General features: G+C 44.5%; 1 protein-coding gene across 3 annotated transcripts in view; it reads right to left on the reverse strand.

The window, feature by feature from the left end:
- Positions 1 to 857: 857 nt before the first annotated feature.
- Positions 858 to 16,923, reverse strand: part of CRTAC1 (cartilage acidic protein 1) — a 188,228-nt gene continuing 172,162 nt past the window's right edge. Inside the window, exons 10-15 of one of the 3 annotated variants that reach the window (XM_074296019.1) lie at positions 15,445 to 15,545; positions 14,838 to 15,006; positions 3,905 to 4,050; positions 3,222 to 3,264; positions 2,065 to 2,208; positions 858 to 1,122 (exon numbers count right to left, since the gene is read on the reverse strand). In XM_074296019.1, coding sequence (XP_074152120.1) covers positions 1,085 to 1,122; positions 2,065 to 2,208; positions 3,222 to 3,264; positions 3,905 to 4,050; positions 14,838 to 15,006; positions 15,445 to 15,545 — 641 coding nt within the window. In that variant the 3' untranslated portion in view covers positions 858 to 1,084. Of the gene's footprint in view, positions 1,564 to 2,064; positions 2,209 to 3,221; positions 3,265 to 3,904; positions 4,051 to 14,837; positions 15,007 to 15,444; positions 15,546 to 16,923 lie in introns of all 3 variants that reach the window. The other 2 variants (XM_074296018.1, XM_074296017.1) reach the window with 2 other exon arrangements.

Raw genomic sequence — 16,923 nt, forward strand, 5'->3', positions numbered from 1 at the left:
TCCTCTCCTTCTTCCTCTCAGATTTCTGCAATTTAATGAGAGGTAATGGCAACTTTCACTATGAAGACTTATTATTAAAATATTCTATGCCCCAGAAAGCTGGTCCAGAGCATCCCCAAATGTTGACTAGAAAAATCTGCTGTGAGGTTTCTTTTTTTTTTTAAATCAGAGTTTCCAGAGTTGGATTCCTATTTGCTTATCTCCTCCGAGGAAAAACTCTATAATTTCATTGCCCAGACCAATTCTTTGTTCATAGGAGGTACTTAACAAATATTGAACTGAATTGAATTACAAGCTCATGAACTACTCATTTCATACCTTACCCTTTCCTTGGACTGAACCCCAGCCTCCCAGAGGAGCACGTGTTAGCCTGGACCCAGACTGTTTGTTTGTGCTTGGGGGGGCCAGTTGGCACCCTGAAATTTGTTGGCATGCCTACTTGGTCAAAAATTATAGATTATTAGAGTTTGAAGGGAGTTTTTTTTTTAAACCAGAGTTGGGTTCCTATTTGCTGAGCAAAAACTATAAATTCATTGCCCAAACCAATCCCTTGTTCATAAGGGGTGCTTAGCAAATATTGAATTGAATTGAATTACAAGCTCATGAACTTCCCACTCCATCCGTCCCATATCCTCTCCATAACTGAGCCAGGTCCAGAACCCAAGGCTGGCGAATGACCTACATGAGTGTACCATCCCTTCTTCTCTATTCCTTCGCTTGACTTCATGGTAAAGAATTATAGAGAAAATGACAATCTGTGACCCTTCAGATGGGGCGCAAGGTGCTGTGTAACACAAAGTGGGTGACAGAATTCCAACGTTATCTATCACCCCAGAGGAATTTCACCAGCTCAGTGCTAATATCCAGCATATAGTTTATTGGCATAAATTCTCTGAGGGAGGGGCTGGAAGACTTAGCAGATTAAAATTGTAACATTTTCATCAAGAACCCTATCCTCCCCACTCTCATGGCCACTGCCCCTCCTCCGCCAGCACCACCCCCGCCAGAAGGTGCCCTCCGTTCCAGGGAGTTAGGGCGGGCAACGAAGAAACAGCACAGGCCAAACCAGCAGGCACATGGTACATCATAATGAGGCAAGCAACCACCTGGGAGCCATCTTTGCTAAGGCAAAATCATAACAAACAAGAAAGATTACAACACAGACTGGTACAGATGAGCTAGGGCTGTCGTGGCTGTTTGGGGAGGGAGGGAGAAATTCCCCTTTCTGTTTTCTCAGAAAACATGCAAAGAAAGGATTCACAAACAACTCTGTTTACAAAAATATCGGTCACTTCCCTTTCCCTTTTCAAAGATGGCTACCCTGCTGTCCATTCCGTGACTCTGAGGGAACACTGCAGTATCTAGTGGGGGTGGAGAGAGAAACAGGCAGAGGGAGAGAGATTCAGGTCCACAAAGGTTGTTAGTCTTTCTTTATTGACGGGAATTAAAGTGCATATAACTGAAGGCAAAGTCCAAGGCCTAGAAAAAGATAGGAGGCCTGAGAGGGAGACTCAGAGATTCTGATGGCGGCAGAGGGGTATCCACCAAGAAAGGCCACTTGAGCTGCAGAGGGAGTGGGAGAGAAAAAAAAAACAAGAAAGAGAGAAAAAGGGAGGGATGGAGGAGGAGGAGGGGAGGAAGAAGAGAAATGCCAATTCAGACAGAGGTTAACAAGAACTAATTTATTTCCCAGGGAGGAAGAGGATCACTGAGTTAATGACAGGATCATTTTTCTGCAAGAGAATTGTGACTCTTCAGTTAGAAGCTTGGCCCAGTGCACAGCTCGTGGACAGAGATCCCCATGAGAACAAACAAAAGTGTGTGTGTGGGTGTGTGGGTGTGTGGGTGTGAAGTGGGCTCCCCAGCATGGCCAGTGGCTTCCCCAGGAGAAGGATGCTTCACTGTTCTGTAGGGGAGCATTATCAGACTAATGAGAAGGCTGAAGTAGAGCATCCTGGAGAGGGAGGATCCCTCTGGAATCCCCACCGATGGCTCTGACTTTATTTGGCCCCGTCCCGCCCCACCCTTGTGCTCCCTTTGGGACCCTGGATGTCCTCCACTCACCCACACAAGCAGTGCCGTCCTCGTTGGGCTCATAGCCCCGGCTGCACCTTTTGTTGGTTCGACATCGGTAACTTCCGTAGGTGTTGACACAGATTGGCTTGTCTCGGGGACACACGAATGGGAACTGGATGCACTCATCAGTGTCTGAAAAATAAGGCCATTCACTCAGAGGTCCAGATATGGGCTAGATGAAGGAACCAGTGAATGGCACTTTCTCCCTGCCAATCATTCTAATGGAAAAACTGCATGGGAAGACTTGCATGAGGCACCCTGGCTGCCAGGACTCCATTGTAAGACCATGGTTACCATGTCTTGTGCTTACCATACTCAGGGTGCTCCTAGTTAGAGGCAGAAGACCTGGTGACCAATCACAGCTCTGCCACTTATTACTGGTATGAATTTTGGCCTTTCTGGGACACATTTTCTTTAATTATAAATTGAGGGAGCTAGCCTGGATGGTCCCTTCCAGTTCTAAGCCTGTGAGAGTCCTCGTGACCAGCAGGCTAAGGCCAGTCATTTCCTGATGCATGATGATGATACAACACTATCAAACTATTGGACCAGATCATGACATCCATCCCTCGCTAATTCCTCTTTATATGGTGATCTTTCCTCCTTGCTCCCAAAAGTTTTTCAAAGCACTTTGCCTAGATCCTTCCACTGCATTTGACTTTTGCTGCTGTTCAGCTTCATTGGACACTATGACCCCATTGGGGTTTTCTTGGCAAAAAAGCTGTCCATTTCCTTTTCCAGCTCATTTTACAGATAAGAAAACTGAGGTAGATAGAATTAAGTGATTTCTATAGGGTCACACAACTAGTGAGTCTCTCTTACAGGGGTTATTTAAATATATTTATTTAAAATGTACATGTTGTCCTCTCCCTTCTACTGCTGAGTTGTAAGCTCATTGAGAAAAAGGTCTGTTTCATAGACGTGTTTGTACCCCACAGAAAGTCCTTCACGTACATTTGCTTGGTTTGAATTGAATACTAAGATGTGCTTCAGTTAGGGAATTTTTTTTTTTTTGTCATGGCATTTCCTCCCATTCCCTCCTCAAGGTCCTTCCAACCTTTCCAAGCCTTCTAGTTGAGGCCTGTGGTCACTCTCTTTTCCCAGTCCTCTGACCCATTAACCCTCTGGCTCTGTGAGCAACTCACCCATGCACCTTCCATTGTCTTGCTGGGAGAATCCTTGGCCGCACTGCATGGTGGGAGGAAGTGGAGACACCAGTGAGCCTCGATGTCCCTGTCCCAGGCCCTCAATGGTCACAGCACCAAAGCAGCTGCCATCCAGACCCCAGATCAAGTGGAAGCTGAGCTCAGGTCGGTGCCTGAAGGCAGCCTCTTCCCTCATTCCCAGGTCTTTGCTCCCTCGTACTTAGACCAAAAGGGATTCGGGAGTCCAACTGTTGATACCTCAAGCTCCTGCTCTTTCCCCTTCTCCATAGTGGAATCTATGAGCCAGAATTAGGACACCCAACTTTTAGGCCTTCCTCTTCCTCCTTTAGCCGCCTCGGCAGCCTGATGTGCTGGGGAGAATTGAAGGAGGGAGGCCCGTGGCTACGAGAGGCCAAGAGGGTTAGAGCTGCTGCCCTTGGACAAGGGAGGAGCTGTTGGCCGGCCCTATATTTCTCTAAGAGGTTTTGCCTCAGTTCTGAAGGTCACAAGAGGTCCCTGCTAGGAAAGCTTGCTTATCCAAGGGCTGAGAAGTCTTGGAAACAAGAATCGAGCATCTCCGCCAGCAATAGGCCTGCCCTTTCCAGATTCCCTTCTATGGGGCTGTGAGTAACGCTTCCTCTAGGGAAGGCAGGACGCTAGGGGGGCCTAGACCCTCTGCCCACCTCCAGTGTTGATGGTTTGAGCGGCCCATCTTCCTCTCGGGGATAGGGGATCTCCAGCACAGAGTTAGTCTCGTTGCTGGCTATCCCTCGGCTCACAACCCTACCATCTGGCCACGTCACCTCCACGCTGCTGGGCTCGTCCTGTCCTGTGGAGTGAGAAAGGGCAGACATGGCAGAGGAGACAACACAGGATTCATTTCCTCCCCCACATCCTTCCACTAGAAAATTGTCTCGGAGAAGGAAGACCTTAAGGATATAGCAACCAGGTCCTAATTTTTTTAAGAACACAGAAAGATGATTCAATCACGCATTTACGAAACACAGACTGAATCCCAGGCTCTGAGAATACAAAAACAAAAATGAGAATCTTGCCCTCAAGGAGGTTCTATTCTATCCAGGATTTTAGGCTTAGGGACTGAGAACTGGGAAGGCCCTCAGAGGCTGTCTAGTCCAAGTTTCTCTCTTTTTTTTTTTTGAGGTCCAGAGAGAAGTAGAGATTTACCTCATAGTCACATGGGTAGTTAAGTATTCAAATTCAGGTTCTCTATTAATCCAGTATCGTTCACTAGGATCTTGTTGCCCCTCTGAGGCCCAGAGATCAGGAACTAAGGAATGCCATTGTTGCTTGTACCTTATAAGCTAGTGTGGCAAACGGTGCCTTGTTTCTAGCAGGGTCAGTCAAGCAGTGGGCATTAATTAAGTGCCTATTATGTCTCAGGCACTGTTAGGTGCTGAAGAGCCAAATGCAAAAGGGAAATGGTTCCTGCCCTCAGGGAGCTTCTTTTCTGCTGGGAATATAGGGGTGCAGAAGGTCACAATATTTCACAGATAAGTAAATCCCAAATACAGACAAAATAAGCAGGCAGTGTTTGGGGCAGGACACTCATTAATCCAGTTAGTGTGGCATCCTGGACTGGGAGTCCAGTTCTGCATCCAATTTAGCCACTTACTAGCCTATGAATCTAGCCAAGTTCTGGGGCCCTCTGTTTCTTATTTTCCTCATTTGAAAAACAGAGGTAATAATACTTGTGCTGCTTACCTCACTGGACTGTTACAAAGGAGTTGTTATTATCATTAAGGATCTCCTCTTACCTCCCCCAACACTCACCCTGTCAGATTTTAAGGGCCAAATCATGAAGGGAAAATGAATTTTAATAGCTAGTACTGACTTAATAACACTTTTAAGTTTAGCAAAGCATTTTACATGGATCATCTATCTCATTTGATCCTCACAAGCACCTGATAAATTAGCAAATTAAGACAACTTTGAGATACCATCTCTCAGATTGGCTAAGATGACAGGGAATGATAATGATGATATTGGAGGGGATGTGGGAAAACTGGGACACTGATACATTGTAGGTGGAACTGTGAACTGATCCTACCATTCTGGAGAGCAATTTGGAACTATGCCCAAAGGGCTATCAAACTGTGCATACCCTTTGATCCAGCAGTGTTTCTACTGGGCTTATATCCCAAAGAGATTTTAAAGAAGGGAAAGGGACCCGTATATGCAAATATGTTTGTGGCAGCCCTCTTTGTAGTGGCTAGAAACTGGAAAATGAATGGATGCCCATCAGTTGGGGAATGGTTGAATAAGTTATAATATATGAATGTTATGGAACATTATTGTTCTGTAAGAAATGACCAGCAGGATGAATACAGAGAGGTTTGGAGAGATTTACATCAATTGATGCTGAGTGAAACGAGCAGAACCAGAAGATCACTGTACACAGCAACAACAAGATTATGTGATGATCAATTCTAATTCTAAGTGAGGTGATTCAGGCCACTTCCAATGGTCTTGTGATAAAGAGGGTCATCTACACCCCTGAGAGAGGACTGTGGGGAACTGAGTGTGGATGACAACATAGCATTTTCACTTTTTTGTTGTTGTTTTCTTGCATTTTATTTTCTTTCTAATATTTTTTCTTTTTGATCTGATTTTTTCTTGTTTAACATCATGGTTGTGGAGATACGTGTGGAGGAATTGCACATATTTGGTATATATTGGATTGCCATCTGAGGGGTAGGGGAAGGGATGGAAGAAAGGTTTGAAACACAAGGTTTTGTAGAGGTGAATGTCAAAAATTATCTATGTATATGTTTTGAAAATAAAAAGCTTTAATTAAAAAAAAAGAAAAAAGGAATTAAAAATATTGGTTTAAGTCCCACAACTAGTAATATCCTTGAATTAGATGCAGTCTTTGGTCATCCTAACTCTAAAAACTGAACTTTATTCACTTCAGCTACAGAACTTTATGTCTTATTTGTCTTATATTCCCTGATGTGTCTGTAGGTTCAAATCTCTTAGGCTTAAAGCCCATCCTTGCACTCAGCAACAGGACCACTCTTCAGAAAAAGGATCCATGGGCCTAGAAGGATGGAGTATAACCATTTGGGACAGCTTCAGGAATTTTGGGAGTAGATTGGGCTAGAGAGTGAAGGCTAGGGATGCTCTATAGTCAATATAAGCTGACTGGAATATTTTCTGTGGCTATGTAGTGACTTCTGGGCCATTTGGTCTCCTAACAAGTGAGAGAAATTATTTTCCTATTATATTAATAACCAATTATTAAATTAGAATGCAGGATTCTTCTCCTTAACTTCTTCATTGAGACCCAGATCTTTTAAGTCAGCCTCTGAAGGACACGGCTGATTGAGATGGATTCTAGCCCTTGGGAGCTCTTCCACCTTAGGCTAGAGCCCATCCAATGAAGAGATCTTACTTCTGCTCAGAGTATAAACAGAAGCCAGTTTTACCAAGGAAATGCATCCCTGTCCTTGTACCCCTCCATTAGAATTTAAAGTAAGTTCATAAAGGAGAAAATCAACCAGCGTGATCTGGCTGGAGACGAAGTCCCCTGTGTCCGATCACTGGAGGCAGCTGATGAAGACAGGTTCTCAGCAGGAGGAACTGAAGACTTTTAGTCCATTTCTTCATTAAATGTCAAATCAATCAGGGTTCATTTTCACCATTTTCACTTGTCTGATGCATTCCCTTGTATAAAGATATTTAAGGGTTCATTGTTTCCACTAGGGATCCTTGGTTGCCAAGAGAAACCACTGACCCTCACTTTATTGATTATTAGCTAGCCTGATTAATAAATTGATCATTACCCAGAAGTTCTGTCTTTGGGGTTTTTTCCTTCATCACAGAAGAATGGGTTATTTTGTCCCTTGCTCAGAGAACCCAAGCGATGGTATATAGGCAACTATTTCCTTTTACATCAGCATCTGCATTAATGAAGAAGTCAAAGATATCACAAGCTCCCCCATGGAGCTCTTCAGGTGAAAGGACAGTTTGAAGGGCAATATCACACTGCCTGTATTATATCGTGCTGTGGCACCTCACATTCAGACTCAGTATCTTTCCACTGCAAGGAGGGGAAACCTTTGTTATCTGAGAAGCAACATCCAGAGTCAGAAGAGTTGGGCTTAGAATCACGAGTTCTCAGGCTGAGTCTTGGCTGGGATACACGCTGGCTGTGTGAACTGAGACAAGATTTGGTGGAAGAAGCTCTGGATTTGAAGGTCAGAGAGAATTACATTCAGAAGAGGCTTGGGATCCTGCTTCAGGTACTTTCTAGTTGGGTGATCATGGGCAGGTCTCTGACACTCAGTTTCCTCATCTGTCAAATGGGGATCATCAAAATAATCAACAAGCATTTATTAAGTACCAAGACTTGGGTTGAGAGCATTTTCAGGATTTCCTTGTATAGTGTAAGGAATGGACAAAAGGAATAAGTTTCTTCCTTCTTCCTCTAACCTCCCACTAGGAAACAGGTACTGTCCTGCATGGTCAGCATGGTCAAAGTCCAGGGTAACCAGGGACAGGGTCAGAGGGCAGCTATCATCTATGACTTCCTCCCAAGATATTTGTTCTGATGGGCTCAAAGGGGCAGTATCCTATAGAAGAAAGAGCATTAAGCACTTGGGATGAAGGGTGAGGGGAAGATGAAAAAAGACTTCCAGCGGCAGCAGCAGAAGCAGAGATTTGGAGCTGAGTCTTGGAAGAAGCCAGGGGATGAAGATGGGAGGGAGTGTGTTCCATAAATAGGGAATAGCCAGTAAAAATCCATGGGGTCAAGGAGTAGAGGCCAGGATCTCTGGATCATCGACTATATAAAGGATGAGGAGGGAGGAAAATATAAAAACGAACTGAAAGAAGGGTCCTTGTTCTGAAGAGTTTTAAAAATAGAACAGAGCATTTTATATTTGAGACTGGAGATGACTGAATTAGGGGAAGGGTGCTTCCTGCTAGGTGACCCGGGGCCATATATTCCCTTTACCTCCCCTTGGTTTTCTCCTCTATATTAAATTTAAGCAGCATTTATTAAGCACCTAATATGTGTCAGGTTCTGGGCTAGGCACTGGGCACCCACAAAAACTAAGAGTGCCTACTTTCAAAAAGTTTCCATTCTACTAAGGAATTATTGCAGTTATACAGTTATACAGATAACAAGGGACAAGATACAAATAAGTAAACTGAAAATAATTTTGCTGAGGTTGGGGAGGAAGGGGAATGATCCGTACTGCTAAATCCTCATGATTCCCATTGGATCCCCAATCCCAGGAATAAATGGGGCCGTGTCAGAGCTGCCACTAGAATAGGGAAGGGTCTCTGGGGGACTACAAGGGAGGATGTGCTGCCCAGATTCCTTGAATACAGTTCTTCGTAAAAGGCCCAGGGTGGACCTCTCCTACTGCCTGGTACCATGTGAAGATGGCTCACCTTGATATTAAGCAGAGAGGACAGGGGAGAGCAGGAGCAGCCCTGAACAGTCTCAGGCAGTTACAAAGGACAAAGGCAATTGAAACAAACAGGATTACTCTTTTCAGAAGAATTAGAAACAAAGCAGATGGTGGGAATATAGTTAGTGGAATATTTTTGCACTTTAATAAAGCCATTTTATAGGAAGTGGGGGGGTCCACTGAATTTCCTTTCCTCAAATGAGCTCCAGCAGCTTAGATACTAACCCTGTCTTAGTTATAAAAAAAATTGAGCTGAAAGCCTGGACAAAAGGAGCCTTCAGTGTCGATTTCTCTAGGGCAGGGAATGCTTTATTATGGATTGTTGGGGGGCAGGGAAATGATTTCAGTTTATTTTATTTTATGTGTTGGGTAGCAAACAGTCACCCGCCTCCACACAGCAAGTAACAGTCAGCAACTGAAATGTAGAGGAGTTGAAACAATCATACAGAATATAGAATATTCTCGTGTGTGTGTGTGAAAGGGAGAAGGAGAGAGAGAGAGAGAGAGAGATGGAGAGAGAGAGAAAGAGAGATGGAGAGAGAGAGATGGAGAGAGAGAGAGAGGGAGAGGGAGAGAGAGACAGAGACAGAGAGAGAGAGACAGAGAGAGACAGAGAGAGAGACAGAGACAGAGAGACAGAGAGAGAGACAGAGACAGAGAGAGAGAGAGAGAGAGAGACAGAGAGAGAGAGAGAGAGAGAGAGAGAGAGACAGAGAGAGAGAGAGAGAGACAGAGAGAGAGAGAGAGAGACAGAGAGAGAGAGAGACAGAGACAGAGAGAGAGAGAGACACAGAGAGAGACACAGAGAGAGACACAGAGAGAGAGACGGAGAGAGAGAGAGAGGGGGAGAGAGATGGAGAGAGAGAGAAAGAGAGATGGAGAGAGAGAGACAGAGAGAGAGAGACAGAGACAGAGACAGAGACAGAGACAGAGAGACAGAGAGAGAAAGAAAGAGAGATGGAGAGAGAGAGAGACAGAGAGAGAGACAGAGAGAGAGAGAGAGAGAGAGAAAATCTTCACAGGATGTAAGCAGAAAGCTAATAGATTTGTGATTGGCACTGACTCCAGAAGCGTCCTGACATAACTAGAAATGAGGGCAGAGGTGAAAAACCAAAGAGATCAAATAGGCTGAAAATTGCAAATGAAAATATAGGAGAGACAAATCCCAAATCCGGAAATTAAGGCAGGCAGAAGTCCTAGAAGAACTGGAGGGGACAGTGACATCCAGCAGCAAAAGGAGATGGACATACTTGACAGAGAGGTTGCTGTCCTTCAGAACCCTCCTCCCAAAAGAGATGCTCCCCTGCTCCTGAGCACGACAGGGCCTGAGCATCATATGCAATTAGATTTGGACTTGGAGAAGCCAATTGTTGTGCCCTAAGGGACCCTGAAGGAGGAGCCTGGGGGACTTCTGCAGAAGGACAAAAAAAACTCAGAGTCAATAAGGCTGTAAACCAGGATAGGGAAGTAGACGTGATGTGGCTCAGAGGTCTCAAAGATGTAAAGCCCATTAAGCGAGCTGTGGTACCCAGAGATGGCAGTGACAGGACTCAAGTTGCAGAAGGGCCACTGACCAATATAGAAATATACAGATACATATGGCAAATGTACACACATGGACAGCATAATACTCATATGACATGCACACAACTCATTAGAAACATACAAATGAATATCTAAATTATATAAACACGGACAGGATAATATTTACACATAAAATGCATTCAACTCACAGCCAGCATACTTATCATACAATCTGTACACATTTATAACTCACATAAAATAACACACATACATGTGCAATGCACGTGTGAACACAATACAAAACACAACTACACAATACGGTTACATACATTTTTCTTCAGACACCCATTGTGCTTCAAAGAGACAATAAGTTTTGAAATGATTTCTGATGGATGGGGAGAGCAGGAGAGGAAAGGCTACCGATCACTCAAGATTTCAAACATCAGACTCAGTCTAACAGTCAGATGACTGGAGGGTGGTTCCCTGAAGCTGCCCTGGAAGGGCCTGAAGATTCATTTTCATTTCTAATTTTAGAAATTCCAAAATTTCTCCATAAATTTTAGTCCTTCCTTCATTCTTCCCCTCCCATTCTTGTCACTCCTTTCTCATTGCAACAATCATTCCTGATATTGGGCAAATATCAGGAAACCACAATTCTCTTTACTGCCAGGCTGGGGTGCCCCCATTTTTGCCTTGGCTGCTTCTATATTTTCTGCTTACCCCCTTTTCAATCTAGGCATTTTTATTCAGTCAAAATAGGAATTGAGGCACTAGGGGAAAATTCAGGTTAGTGTGTGTGTGTGTGTGTGTGTGTGTGTGTGTGTGTGTGTGTGTGCAGGTGATAGTTAGAAAGGGAAAAACAGATGTCTAAAATACTTGTATGAGACTGAGGAAGATTGGAGACAAGTCATGGGAGTTGAGGAAGCTGAGGAACTGTGAGATGAGGGCATTCAAAGGAGGCAGGAGTTTGGGAGAGAAATAAGACGGTTTGGAGTTTACCGAGGAGGATGAGTGCCCCAGAGGCCTTTTGAATGCAAGCATCATATGTAAGCTCTGGATAGGACAGAATGAACATTAAAAAACAGAGGGTGCTGAGTGATGGCAGCAGAGGGAGGGTCTGAAAATGGCCATGGGGAATGAGGAATGTATCAGTTTCTCCTCCTGATCCTATGTGCCCGAGGTGGGAGACAAGGAACGTCCAGCTGGTGTGAAGGGACTTTCAAGAGACAGGTGTTTTCAGGAAAGAGTTAGGTTTCAGAAGTTCTGGGAGATGTCAAAGATTTGGGAGGGAGAGATCTAAGATCAAAGATTGAGAAATGAAGGGGAACTTGGAAATCATCCAGTTTCACCACTTTTTAGGTGATGAATTAAATTGGGGTATGGAGACTTAAGTCTGGGGTCCCCTGGGCAGTAGCAGAGCAAAGGATCCAAACTCAGGTCCTTTGACTTTATGTTTTCAATATGTTTCATTAAATCCACTCTCTTTCCAATGACAGAGGAAGGTTTTCAGTGAAAAGGGAGAGCAGAAAAGGATGGGGATGTGGGGAGGGCTAATGTATCATGGGTGATGGGAGCTGATGACACGGCCAGTGGAGAGTCCCTTCAGTTACTGACCTCTGCTGATGATCTTATAGCATCCAGGTGTGTCATCTACCTTAGAACTATGGGCTGGGAGGAGTAGGAGGTGGGGAAGAAGGAGAAGCAGAGGAAGGGCGCCTGTTTCCTCTTGCTCTAGTGGGAAGGTGCTAGGAAAAAAATAAGGCGGCTATTGGACCTTAAGGGGTATAATTACTATCAGGAATCTTCTCAAAAGGTTCTGCCCCTGCAGCCCCTTTATTCAATTAGTGAATTCCTGTCTGGATCTTACGTTTCCCACTTCTAACCTAGCTCTACTCCTGACTATCTGGGGCTTCCCCCTCCCAGTTTTTCAGATCCCTTTTCTATGCTTCCTTCCCTTATTAGACTCTTTGAGGGTAGGGATTGTTTTTTTATTCCAAGTTTATCTGCCTCCTGTTTTCATCCTTCATTGCTTTTCCTTCCTTCCTATTTCTTCTCCTGATCCTTTCTTCTACCCCTAAGCCACATCTTCAATCTCCATCTCAACATCTGGTGGCTTTGAACTCCAAATTCTCTGTGTTGGACAAAGCCCTATAGATCTCAGCTTGGTAACTTCTTACCATTTCTCTTCTGCTTTTTGCCCTGTTCTCCTGGGCATCCTTCCCTTTTCTCTCCCTTCCACATCTGCTTCCCTACCTTTGATGCTCTTCTGTCCTAGGAGAATGTCTCCATCAGTCAGGACGCCTCAGCTGCCTCCCCCTGCTCCGTGAAAGGAGCCAGTGCTCTGGGTATGTCTGCCCAGGACACCTTCCACTAGTCTGTTCTTGCTGCCAAGTTGGCTCATGGGGCATCCCAGCTTCCAGGTCTGGAACTGACCCAGGGGTCCCCATTCCTAAGTAAAAAGAAGCCAGCCTCAGTTCAGCCCAGCACACTGAGACCTGACAAGCGTGCTTGGTCTCAGGGCCCTTGTGTGTTGTGAAAGGGAAGCGACACTGGGGGTGGGCAGCGGGGCTATTGGGGAGGAAGTATCAGTTCCCGGGGCAAGAACACTCATTTGATTCTTCCTAGCATCTCTCGAATTGTTGTCTCTTCCCACTTCAATCCATCCGCAGGTGATTTCTCTAAAGCAAGAAAGGCCTGACCCTGTCATCTGCGGCTCAATGAGCATCCTCCATTTGGGTCTTCCCAGGAGGGCTCCTTGCTGCCTTTCTAGCCTCCTATAGTCTTCCATTTACTCTATGATCCAGGTACAATGGCCTCATTGTTTCTTGGTGCATTTGTATTTGTCTGGAATACTCTGCCCCCCAATCCACTCTGAGAAGGCTTTCCTGGTCCCCCCATCAACCAGTGCTTTTTCCTCTCAAACTATCTTCTGTCTCTTTCTGGAATCTTAAATGGACTTACTTATTTAAATATTGTTTCTCCCACTTAAATGAAAGAGCTCCTTGAAGGAGCAGCCTCCATGTTCTTGTCTTTCTTAGAAAAATGCCTGGTATACACACACACACACACACACACACACACACACACACACACACACACATATAGTAATAATTGATTATTGACAACATGAACATTATTTTGGTAATAATTGATAACTGGTTGATGATCACAATCATAACTTTTATGCTACTCTTGTATATGTTGGACTATATTTACAAAATATTTACATAGATTTTTATATTTATATACATGATCACATTTGATACTGAAGGAATCATTCCGATATGACGAATTCTATTTAGCACACAATGCAATTGGGGTTCAGAGAAGTTAAATGACTTGTCTTCAGTCACATAGCCACGACTTGAACCCAAGTCTTTTGACCCCAATTTTATCAGTCTTTCCATTGCATCATACCGTCTCTCAGTCTTCCCTGCAGAGACTGTGGAGGCAGGGAAAAGGGGTGCTAAAGGGCCTTTTTAAATGGGCACTTAAGGCTGGAGTCAGGAGATCTGGATTCTAATTCTGCCTCTGATGTATGTCACCTGTGTGATGGTGAACAAGTCACTCACCTTCTTTGGGTCTCAGTTTCCCTATTTGTAACAGAAGGAATTTGGCCCCGATCTGGGATCTGGGATCTTTAGTGTGGATCATGGAGTAGGCAGGTGGACCAGCCACTGATGGGCCATCTCCCTGATCCATGAGGAAGTCCCAAGGGTCCCTATCAGCAGAAGAATGTGAGAATGGATGATAGGACATGTCTGGAGAGGGTAGTACAAAGCCAAGAGACTCTGAGGAAGGACAGAAGGAACACCTGCAAGAAAATCTACCAAGCTACCAGGAGCTCACCTGGATATGTAGCTGCGTTACAGCTTACAACAACCTTGTGAAGCCGGCAGGACTGTGATTAACATCCCCATTTAGCAGCTTGAGCAACTGAGGTTCAGAGGGGCAGATTTCAGGCCGATGTAGAGAAACATTTTCTAAGAATCTGAGCTTTCCAGAAGCTCAAGGCAACGAGTTCTCCCTCATCAGAGGTTTTGAAATTGAAGTTGGATGGATTCTTGTCCATGACAAAGGGATTTTTATACCTGGGACAGCCACAGCTATGGAGACTACAGTAGGAAATGCATCTTCACATGGGAGTGGGGACATATAGACCAAAGGGAGTGTTGCAGTGCTAAGGGGAGAGATCAAAACAGCTCCACATGGTAGTTATTCTTGCTAATTAGATGTGAAGCTCTATGGTTTCTATACTTCTGATGCATTGTAAACACGGTCAGCACACTTTAGATTTAGTGCCTTGGGACAAAGACCATTTGGCCTTGTCTTAGTTACAGCTCTGATCAGTGTTCACAGTGAGTGCTTAATAAATGCTTCTTAATTGATATGGTAGAGGTCATCAAGCATGAGTTAGAATAAATTGCCTCTGGGGTCCCTTCTAACGGAGATCTTGCCCAAGGCTGCCAAATGTAACTCAGATCTGGGACGAGAAGCTGATTCTCCTGACCGAATCAAATGTATTTTGTACTCTTCCACCTTGCTTCCCATGACTCATCAAGTGGCCAAATCATCAGAAAAGCACCTCACTGTCAGCAGTTACTTTCCAAACCCAGATTTCATTTAGAATTATCCAAAGTTGGTTTGGACTCACCCAGGCCAAAGTGGGCCACCGGTTCCATCTCACACAGGTAGCCTGAGCCCCCATCAATGATCCTCAGGTGAGCACCACTCTTCTTGGTATAAAGCACCACCTTGGCCCCCCTGGCAAAGGCTCCGAACTGGGTCCGGGGCACCACACGAAGCCAGTTATTTTTGAATCCCTGAAGGGAGGAGAGAAGAAAGCTCAGTAATCCTCAGGAAGAAGAGTAGCAGCAACCAAAGTGTCTACATAGCCATAGGATCTTGGTGAGGATAGAAGTGAGATGTAAGAAAAAAAGCAAGAGTGAAATAGAGGAAAGAAGGACTGGGCAAAAGGAACAATAGAATAAAAGAAGGATTTAGGGAAACAGAGATGGGGAAGATGAGGATGTGCTGGAAGAGAAGGGAAAGACAAAAGCAGAAATTGTGGATGGTGAGAGGAGCGCTCCTGGGATCATGTCTGTTTTTTTTTTTTTTTTTTTTTTTTAACAGACTGAATGTTAAAGTTAGTCCCCCAAGTTAATCCAGAGAGCATTATTAAAGCTTCCTCCCACACTCACCCCAGGGGTCCCATGATTTCATCTGACATGGGCTCTATGGGTCTGGAGTCTCCTACCTACCTGATTCCCTCTGAAGACAGACAGAGGTTGTGCCATGGATTCTCCGTGGGACAAGACCAAATCCAGCATTCCGTCTCCATCAAAGTCTGTCACCACGCCCCCTGTGAACACAGATTTAACTCTTTATTCTAGGTTAGGGAGGTCAGAGCACAGGAGAAAACTCGCCTCCTAAACCCAAGATGGTGCATAAGCAGCGGGCAGAAGAGTGGGGACAGATAACTAGCCACTGTGAGTTCCTGCTGGTGATCCCTTTTGGGGACTAAGGGTCCCTTCAGAAAGACTGGCTTGAATTCTTACTCTTGCACCTTCCTGATATGGCTATTTAACACCAATTTTCATCCAGGATTAACTCTGCCCTAAGCACTGGTGGGTCAGGGAGATGTAAGAACTCCATGAAGACACAGCTCAGGCTTTAGCATCAAGCCAGCTTTGCTGTGGTCCTGTTCTGATCTCAGACTTGATTTATCCTACACGGCCGTGGGGTGGGGATCTGTTGGATGTGACACCACCTATCCCATTCTGCATGGCTTGACCCTTAAGTGTAGAAGAAGGGCCATGTGAACCATGCTCGAAGAATGGCTAATAAATGTCAACAGAACCATAATAATAAGAATAAAAAAATAACAGCTCATAGCCCTAGTAAGAGATAGCCAGAGTCACCAATAGCCTTTGAGACAAAGATTTGTCCATGGTTCACAAGACACCATGGCTATTATATTCGGTAACCCCAACCCTTTGACTTTGTCTTGCATATCTTTCTGTTGCTGAATTGTAACTTAACTGGTCTTGCCTCTAGACTTTTTTTTCCTCCAATTTATCCCTCCCATAATCAAGGTAATCTTCCTAATGAACTTCTCTAATCCCCTCCTCATTTACTTGAAAATCATCAATGGTTTTCCATTACCTACTGAATTAAATATCAGTTCTTGATCCTGACATTCAGCTTGACATCAACCTCCAACTGTAGCCTTCAAATGCTCCAGCCAAATTGAGTTCTTTTGCCCCCCATTTCTGTGCTCTAACTACTCATGCCTCCTTACTCCCTCTGTTTACTTCTCAGAGTCCTTTCTTTATTTCAAGGCTCAACACAGGAGCTCAAATGTAGCCTTCTCCGTTCTGCTGGTGAAAGTGAGGTCTCTCTCCTTAAACATTTCATAGATTTTGCCAGACAATTCCTTTATGTTTATTGCCTTCCCTTGTACCATGGCTTTTTCCCTCTTTTTGATCATAATAAGCTTCTTGAGAGCTTATCTACCTTTGTATCCTTACAGAGTATCTTGCGCATTGTAGGTGGGTAATAAATGTTAAGGTGTACTGTTATTGCTGATCTGTAATTTGACTTTTTCGGAGGATCCAATTTTCAAGTCTCATTTACTGGCTAATTTCTAGGTTCTATGTATTGACAAGTTGCTTAGCTGCCAAAGTTATTTTCTTACTCATGGTACTCTCTTTCCAACTAAATAACCTCCAATGACTCCC

Source organism: Sminthopsis crassicaudata, chromosome 2 (genome assembly GCF_048593235.1).
Source record: "Sminthopsis crassicaudata isolate SCR6 chromosome 2, ASM4859323v1, whole genome shotgun sequence".
Classification (NCBI taxonomy): domain Eukaryota; kingdom Metazoa; phylum Chordata; class Mammalia; order Dasyuromorphia; family Dasyuridae; genus Sminthopsis; species Sminthopsis crassicaudata.